At 36.8% G+C, this 9,396-nt stretch overlaps 1 protein-coding gene across 4 annotated transcripts; it reads left to right on the top strand.

The window, feature by feature from the left end:
• Positions 1 to 7,238: 7,238 nt before the first annotated feature.
• LOC115730303 lies at positions 7,239 to 9,382 on the top strand. Of its 4 annotated transcripts, none has more exons than XM_048278645.1 (4): positions 7,239 to 7,463; positions 7,824 to 7,877; positions 8,073 to 8,475; positions 8,856 to 9,382. In XM_048278645.1, exons 3-4 carry the CDS (start codon positions 8,164 to 8,166, stop codon positions 8,982 to 8,984), a joined length of 441 nt encoding a protein of 146 aa, XP_048134602.1. In that variant the 5' UTR covers positions 7,239 to 7,463; positions 7,824 to 7,877; positions 8,073 to 8,163; the 3' UTR covers positions 8,985 to 9,382. The 4 variants fall into 4 exon arrangements, with proteins under 4 accessions (XP_048134602.1, XP_030516801.1, XP_030516800.1 ...); XM_030660941.2 differs by having other exon boundaries at positions 8,052 to 8,475; XM_030660940.2 differs by lacking the exon at positions 7,824 to 7,877 and having other exon boundaries at positions 7,240 to 7,463; positions 8,052 to 8,475.
• Positions 9,383 to 9,396: the final 14 nt, after the last annotated feature.

The raw sequence follows: 9,396 nt of genomic DNA, 5'->3' as shown, positions 1-9,396 counted from the left end.
AGAGTCGTCATCCTACATCATATTGATTGTCGACATTCCTTTGCACTTGTAGGAAGAACCTCTTCTATTTATAGACATTTCACTATAACAACAAATGAGAAATCAAGCCAATAAGGCGTCGAATGAGTTGGTGAGACGCTTGGATTTTAGACAGTTAAGGCGATGAGATCCCATGTTCAACTCCTAGCAACCACATCTTGGGGGACTTACCTGGCGGTATTGGCAAAAAAACCCAACCATCCCGAGGAATAGTACATTGCACGTGAAAAATGTCGATTATAAAAAAAAAAAAACATATGAGAAATCAAGGAGGAAAGTGAGGATAGAGAGAGCCATGCATCATCAACACATTACCACGTATTTGTCAATGTCATTCTCATAGGGCAACTTTGTGTTTGCAATTTGGTCAATGCGCTCTTGCTACGATCCAGGTTTATCATTTACGCGTTCTGGAAAAGTATCAACCACAGGATACTTATGTCACTTCTAGAGGTTTCGTCATAGGAGCTGTTTTGGGATTCACTCTCCCCTCGTTGCATCGACGCGTTACTAAGGTATTTGTCTCCCATACTCCCTCGCCAAATGTAATAGAATTCAAGAAAATGCCTTTGGGGACGGGCAAATTGGTCGCCCTTAATGCTCTTTTTTATATTGCAATTCTTTATGGTACTTACAAAGAGTGCCTGATCAATGCATTTCTTTATAGTTCGAGAAAATTGAAATTGAAGAATACTGTGGAACATATTATATCAAAAGTTTAAACTATTGTATCATCCAAATTCAATTCTTTGCTTGTGCGAAGAACTTGATTTCATATATAGGAACAACTGACAGATGCTCTTCTTTAATATAAGGATAACAAGAAACAATTAAGATAAGGAACACACGTCTTGCATAATGTGTATGTGAGTTGGCTCGAGTTGAAGAGAGATGGGGGTAAAAGATGAAACACTAGATTCGTCATCTTACATATCATATTCATTGCCGAAACTCCTTCAAATGATTAGAGGATAATCGATGCGAGTTGCAAACCTTATTGCTTTTGATGGTGAAAATTGAAGTACAAGTGCCGACATATTTACATTGTGAGTGATTAGGATCGTTGCCACATGCCATATACGACGCTATGGTTTGCACAATACTCGTAATAACTCACCTTCAATATTGAAAATTATAATGGGACTGAACAAATTAACTTCCTAAAGGCCAAAAACAACCTTTGCACCAATCTCCCAATTAAAACTTGGGAAATGTCTGACGTGACTTTTAATGGTTTCTAGCTCAACATTAAATGACGATTTGAAGGCCAGCATTTTGCCGAATTGGCGACAAGAGTATCTAAATTTCTCAAACAAAGGGATAAAAACCGTCTAAGAAGTTCAAGCCAAATATGAATCTAATCAATAACTACGAGGTCTGATCAGATGAAAACATGGAGGTGGCGGTAGTAATGAGAGATTGTGTTGACTGCTTTGTCCTGCCTTTAATATTGTTTTTGTAGATTGCTCAATGGGATAATAATATTCAATGAGAGGAAAAGATCGTTATAAATAATTTATTTTGACTTTCTCAAGGCTTTTCTCCCCGAGCAAGGATAAGTAGTTGGTGAAGAAATCTGCAAGAGGAAGTTTCTCTTATATATACACAACCTCTTGAGAACCATTAAGGAGGAAAATGAAGGTGTAGATTGCCCAACCACGAATACATTATCTCACCATATTATGAAATTTCTGCTTTCTTTTTGGTTACTTTGTTCTTGCAATGTTGTCAAGTGCGGTTTTAATGGTAGACTGGTGAACAACATAAGCAGTGCAAGGACGTACGAGGGTGCATTTGACTATGGCACTGATCATCATGAGGTTATGGATGATCTAATCCGATATGTACCATTTCGCGGTTACAATTACTACATTCGCCACAACTATGGTCATGGAGCATGCTACAGAGCATTGACACTTACCAATTGCCGTGATTGCCTGAGTAATGCTCGAGTCAGCCTTTTTAACCTTAGTGGCACGAGTATTGGAGCTCAAATCCAGCTTAAAGACTGTAGATTGAGATACAAAGATTATCCATTTACTGAATAATCGAGTTTGAGGCCTGGCACGGAATAATGCCCTATTACAATGTATGCATATGAATAAGCTACTATCCATAAGAATAAAGCAATTTGAATTGCAGTAACTTGAAGTCACTTTCGCAAAAGTTAGTTGCTCTCATCCTCTCTTTTATTTGTATCCATTATATTGTTCATGTATCAACTGCAGAATTCGGTTTGTCAATGCTTAAAGTTGAATGGGATTTGATGTGATTTGATTTAAGAATATGTTGTACTACATAAAAGTTTGTCATTTTTTTATGAGACAAAAAAAAGAAGAAGAAAAGATTATGGCAGAATTAGGGGCAAACCTAGAGTTGGTGGTTTTTTATGAGACAAAAAAAAAAAAAAAAAAGTTTACGGTAGAATTGGAACCGAAGAAAAGTTGAAGATTTTTATGAGATAAAAAGTTTAGGTTACAATTGAAACTGGAGCTACAATTGGGGTTTTTTAGGGTGTTAGACCCAGCAAAATGCTTAATAGATGATATGATCGTATAAATGCTTCAAAAAGGAAACCCTATTTTGAGATGTTGTCGCTATGCCTACCCCTGCTCAAGCGACCCTATAGCAATGATGACCACCACCATGGTGGTCGAACGTCAATGGAGATTGGGGTTGTGCAAGTAACCTCTATCGCTCGAGAGAGAGGGAGAGAGGGAGAGAGAGAGTCTCTTTTGATTAAGCAAAATTCGAGCATATTCCTCGTACTTTTCGTATGAATTACGATGCCGTTGAAGTGTTGCAAACCATCAAGCTACGCGCAGGGGCACATGATAATTGAAATAATTGTTTCTTCAATGACTGACTGACGCTAGGATGAGTAATCTTTTAACCTCGTACACATTCGTTTGCATATTACTCAACGTCAACAAATAAGAATCCATGTATGTTCAGAGACATCTGATGAAGTTGGAAAAACATAAAAAATATATACATGATGAAAAAACCTCTTCGTAACGTTCATAAACATAATATTAAAACATTATGCCCGTAAAACACTATGTATCCAAGGTATCTCAATTTTTCTAGATGCTCCAATGTAATTTTGTCTATAGGCATCCGATTACAACTTTGAGGAAAGCTAAATTCATTATAGACTCTTCTATTGAAATCTGTCGTTAATGCACTTGGCTATGGTAAATTTTTCAATATTTCAGCAGAAATGTATGTTTCGTTATCCATACTTATTGAGTTGTGGGATGGACCCCCTAGTCACAAGCCTCAATACATACGAAGAGTGCTTTAACTGAAAGCGTCAATGCATAAGAAGAGTGCTTTTGTTGGAAGATACAGGAGAGAGCATGGTGTGACAACTCGAAGGTATCAATAGAGATGATAAGTCTGGCGAAGTTCTTTGCTTAGCCACAAATCTAAAATTATACAAGCAATTTTGCAACTTAATTTTGTTGCTTAGCGATAGACAAGACAACAGTGAGTTAATTATCCATTAACATCATGTAAAATTAACTAATTCTTTATTTAGCAAGCATTACTTGTCGCGATCCTCCCGGGGGGGTCTTTTCCTTCCACAAAGATTTAGAGGTATGGCCTATCAAAGACTCGAACCCTCCTAAGTTCATACCTCAAGTGACGTTTAGCCTTTTCTTTTCAAAGTTTCTTTGACCTAAGTGTTACTAGGAGTCACCACTAGTCATAATTTGGGGGAAATTACCAAAAAAGTCCTAAACATATTGCATTTATGCTAATTAAATTCTAAACCTTTCAATTATGTCAATTCAGTTCTAAACCTTTTGACAACTTGCCAATTTAATTCTAAACCATGTAATTATGCCAATTTAGTCCTAAATCTTTTGAAATTTTGTCAATTTAGTTCTAAATCTTTTGAAAATTTGCCATTTTAATCGCAAGCCTATTATTTGAGAAATTGGCATGAATGACTAAATTGGTAATTTGTGAATGACTAGTTTGGCAAGTCATTAAAATGTTTAGGATCAAATTGGCATAATTACAAAGTTTATGACTGAATTGACAAGTTGTTAAAAAGTTTATGACTAAATTGACACTATTGAAAGGTTTAGGATTGAACTGGACATAAGTGCAATAGGTTTAGGACTTTTTGGACAATTTTTCCTCATAATTGGGGATCATTTAGAACCCAAACAAGACGTGGAGATTTGTCTTGTTTCCTATGCAACCAGAGAGTTCTAAGTAAAGAGATTTGGTTATGCTAATATTTCGGCAAGAAGACACTAAAAGTGCTAAAACTTGTGTATGACTCTTACTTTATTGCTAAAAATTTTTTATTGGAGAAGTTTTGGCCAAACTAATTACGTGGCATTTATAATTAAATTATTAATATGAGGTGACAAACTTTAAAAAAAATCCATGCCAAAAGGACTTCTAACCTTAAAAATATGCTAATTTTTTTTTTTAAAAAAAAGAGAAAGGACTTGGATAGGCGGCGAGGGCTTACCGGCCCACCATCGCTAGCGAGGGTTGCCGATACTTGCCTAGTGGATGAGGTTTGGCAAAGCCCTCCCCGCCTATGCAACCCTTTCTTTTTTTAATTTTTAGCTTAAATTTTGCTTATTTTTTATTTATTTTATTTTTTAAATCTAAATAATTATTTCTTAATATTTTTTGAACTCTTAGCTTTTTTATTGCTGATTAGAGATGTGTAACGTTACCGAAACCCGGATCGGACCACACGAGCGGAATCGATTCCTGCTCAAACCGATCAGAGAATCGGTTCCAATTTTTGGGAACCGGTTGAAACCGGTTTGGTTCCCGATTCTAAGTGAAGACCCACACGGATCCATTTTAGAATCGGCTTTAGCTACTATTTAAAAAAAAAAAAAATTCCTATTTAGCTTCTTTTCCCAACCTTGCCAATCTTGCAAGTTTCAAAGTGAGCTTCGAGTCTTTTGACTTGTAAGACAAAAATTATTGCGGATTTGGGGTAGTGCGATAGGAAGAATTTTTTTTTTTTTTTTTTTTTTTGGGATCATTATTGCTTTTGATGGATTGTAACTTCTATTATTATATTTTGGATTATTGCTTTTGGTGGATTGTCATTTTTATTGCTCATATCAGGGATTGTTGCTTTTGGCGGATAATGAGTTTTATTGTTCACCTTTTACTTTGGTGTTATTTAGATGGAAAAAATAAATCGAAAAAAAAAAAAAAAAAAAAACAGGTTTTCCAGTAAATCCCGGAATTGGATTGAAAAACAGGGTTGGTTCCATAATAGGTTCTAGAATAAACGGGGCCGGTTCTCGGTTTCAAAATTGGGATAAAGGAGCTATTACTAACTCAGGTGAGCCCCATCAGCTTCAAAAAAAATAAAAAAAAAGGCCACATAGAATTTTCGGCCTAGCATATCGAAGTTAGCACTTATTTATCGTTTTATTAAAAAAAGTTGATACCTAAGTGATCCGAAAAAAAATTTGGGCATTAAAGTGAGTATCGTACATAAGTTTTTGCACTTATGATGCCCTTTTGCCCTTATTCTATTGCAAAAGTTAATTTTATTTTGCAAAATAACACAATGATCTGTCATTCAGAATTTACCTTACCAAAAGAATTTTGCTCCAAAAATATTTCTAGAGCAAAAATTCTACTCGTGTTGCCATGCGCGCCCTAAGCTTTTGAATATTTTAGGACTTAAGCATGCCTACTCAAACCTAAATATACTCGAAATTTTAAGTAAATGAATATTAGGTCAACCAGAAAATCGTAGAAGAGTCGAATAATGTCATAACCTAGGACCATCCATCCTTAATCCAAAGCCAAATAATCCATTTGTGACACGTATGGCAAAACAACCCCCAATCTTGCCGTCACCTTGTCTTGGCCAAATTCGATAACGACAAACACATCACTTGATGAGGATTGATGTACGTGATATTTCCTTGAAATAATTAATTCCTTGAGCAATGAGCCTTTTCCTAGTCTCAGACAAGAACAAAAAATTGGACAATAATTGTGCGAAAGAAACTAAAAGGAAAAGGCAAATAAATGTGCGACCGTACACAACCTCACCTATCCACCTCCTTTTATAATGTCTTTTTTCACGTGCCCAATTTCTTTCTTGCCACTAATCATATCATTTCTGATAGTGCATAGCTGGAAAAAAGAGAAAGAAATAAAAAGTACCAAACATTGATTCTCTGTCTCTCTCCCCCCGAGAATAGCAACCAAAATAAATAGATGAGTAAATCTGTAAATTTGTAATTTACTATACTAGATTATGAGTTAATGCCTGTGGCTGTGTCTTCTTATAGAGGCCTATTCACTAACAAATATATTAATGCCACTAAATTCACCCTTAATTAAACACATGTTTGCCTACATTACAAACAGCCTTTAAGATCTTTAGTTTAGCTTGAAGCTGAATGTTATTTGACCATTTTAGCCTTTTCCTTTCTATCTTCTCCTCTCTTTTTTTTTTTTATGCAGTGGATGGGGAGTAGATAAGTGGGCAACGTTTGATTCTGCCACATATCTTATGATTATACCCTAGTGATTATGCTGGATTTGGATTCGATAGCCATTAATGGTCCTAACCAGCCCTACAATCCAAAAGAAGATTATAATAAGTAAGTTTCACAGAATGGTGATGATGATGATGATTCATTTCAGCTCATAATGTACTGTAGCTATGTTTATTCACCATCATACAAACCAACCATTTATTCCTAATGATACATTAATCATACTTTGTTGTTGCTGTAACTACATAATTAGTAATTTGTCCGCAAAATCATTGTTGAACTCTAACTGAGGTGATGACCTTAACTAGTCATAGGGATCACACAGCTTTTGCTCCATTGTCATTTCGGTTTGAGAACTGGTGGGGATCATGTGGTCTGAATGCTATGAAGTGATAGTTTAGTTGACCCAATAATGTACTAATTAAACTGTCTTTAGTAAAGGGAATGTGTATTAAATCAAATGTAGGATCATTCGTGTTTAAGGATTTTCAGACAAGAAGGTCCTCGGCCCAATAAACAAAATAAGGAAAAAAAGAAGGAAGAAGAAAGAAGAAGAAAAGGTAAAGTGGTTCATGAGCTGGGGTATAAAAATAATTTTAAAATTATCATTGACATCAAAAACATAAAAAGAGGGAAAGTGCCTCGCTGGGGATTATAATGAGACTTTGTCTTTACATTTTGTGTGTGGTGTAAAGCTACATGGGCTGAGTCTGCATTCCCTGATAAATGCAGCCATAGTTGTGTTTGGCCCTCTTTTGTTTTATTTATGTTGTTCTCTTTTTCCCTGACATGAAATGACAAACAATTCCTCCTCCTCCTCCTCCTCCTCCTCTTCTTCTTCTTCTTCTTCTTCTTCTGATTCTTCTGAGAAAAGAAACTCCAAGGCCCAAGAGCTTTCACAGAGATGAGGTTAGCTGATCATGTCCACTCTTATTGTTTGCTTCTGTTGCTGGGTCTGTGATTTTTCAGCAGTTCAGGACTACTGTGCAGTAGTTGTCTTATAAATTCAGATTAGTTTGTTCAGTTTACCTTTGGGATTGGTTTCCTCTCAGATGTAATCACTCGTCGTGGTCAGTATTTTTCAGAATCAGAGGTGATAGAAGTCGCAGAATTCGATTCTGTTCTCAAAATGGAAGTTTTTGAGATTATAGCATGAGCAATGTGCAAGACTCTGTCCTGTAATTCCAGATTAGGTTGTTCATTTTTGCTTTGTTCGGATTTCTCTTGTCTCTGAATCATAATCGAATGTCATGGTTTAGTGTTTTTCAGAAGTAGAGGTGAAAGATAGCAGATGTTAACTCCTAGCTGATGATCGAGTTTTCAGTAAGCAATTTAGTTTGAAAATGAGTTTGATGTTGAGCTTATGAATCCCCACATAGGCCCTGGCAATTTTTATTGCTAATGTCTAGATCGTGTACTTCACCTGAATGTAAGTTATACGGTTATCAATTCCCTTAAGCCTTGCAGTTTTAACAAGTATCCACTTTGGTCATTTAGATGTTGTCCGGTGTGTTCCGTTTCTTGATCATCAACGCCTAAGTTGCACAGAGACATGACTTTCTGAAGAAGACTCATATAAGAAGAAAAAGGAAAAGAAAACCTGTCGGCAATGAATGGATTCGTCCCGGAAAGATCGACACCCTGGAATGTGTACGATGGCCCCCACTCTAGCACTTCACCGCCAGCGGAACTCGACACCGAAGCTCCGTGGAAGAGCCTCGGAGCATCCATCAACGCAATCTCTTTTGGCTTCGTGGCCACAGCCATTCTGGTAGCGATGTTTCTCATCATGGCCATCTTCGAGCATCTATTCAGACCGACAACTCCCTCTCCGTCTTCATCATCTGAAGAACATCATGTGGGCGAGGTTTCACCGGAAGCCGGACAACTTCAGAAGCTTGTGAACCAAGACCAGCCCATGGTAAGTCTGTCTTATTCATTCATGTAGCATTGTCCTAAGCTGTTCTGTTGTGGCGCGTCACTAGTTAACATAGGTTCTTCAAATGCTGCCATACTCCTTCAGTTAATTTTCAAGAATGATACACTATATTTGTGCAGTCAATGTGATGGAGAGGGCTAGTTTGATTGTTTGCAAGATACAAAAGTTCGACTGCTACTAGGATTCATACAAGACATCTAAAAAAGGACATGTCTTTTGGACTCTGTCATGTCAAGCTTAATGGTTAATGCACTCTTGTTTGCTTTCTTGCTTGTCTTACCATTTCATTAAACTGAAAAAATGACCCTCCAATGTTCTTCTTCTGATCTTCTTCTGTGATTCTTTTCAACTTCTACTTGCAGATGACAACATCCAATGCTTCAGATTACACAGTATTAATGCCTGGAGAGTTCCACCCCACCCACATTGCCCAACCATCTCCTTTACCCTGTCCAAGAGAAGGCATTTGTTGGCCTCCCCATGAAATATAATTTTTGGTTGCCCTAAACTGGTACTCCCATTCTCTCTTGTATGTATCTTCTGGGAACTCTTTCTTTAAGCCCCATCTCGGCATATTATTCGCGGATCCAACCTCCGGTGATTGTGCGTTGCGTCTTGTGGGTTATGTTAATGAGCGGGAAACCGGCGCTTGTTTAGCGTAATTTAGAAGGAAATCTACAGCTTTTTGCTTGTGATTTTTTAGCTCTTTAGAAGTTTCAGAAGATCAATTCATGGTGTGCAATGCCCTTTGGGAGATCTGATAATCCCAATTCAACTGCAACAGTGTTTCCACAGAGTAACAACATTTGAAAAATGTGACTTGGAAACAGTGCTTTGCAGACAGATCAAGATTATTAACCAAGTCATAAAAGCAATGATTGGACATGCATATATTAAATCTAT

This window comes from Rhodamnia argentea, chromosome 5, assembly GCF_020921035.1.
Source record: "Rhodamnia argentea isolate NSW1041297 chromosome 5, ASM2092103v1, whole genome shotgun sequence".
Lineage (NCBI taxonomy): Eukaryota > Viridiplantae > Streptophyta > Magnoliopsida > Myrtales > Myrtaceae > Rhodamnia > Rhodamnia argentea.
Note: the sequence above shows the minus strand (reverse complement) of the source record. Positions and strands in the feature narration are given on the sequence as shown.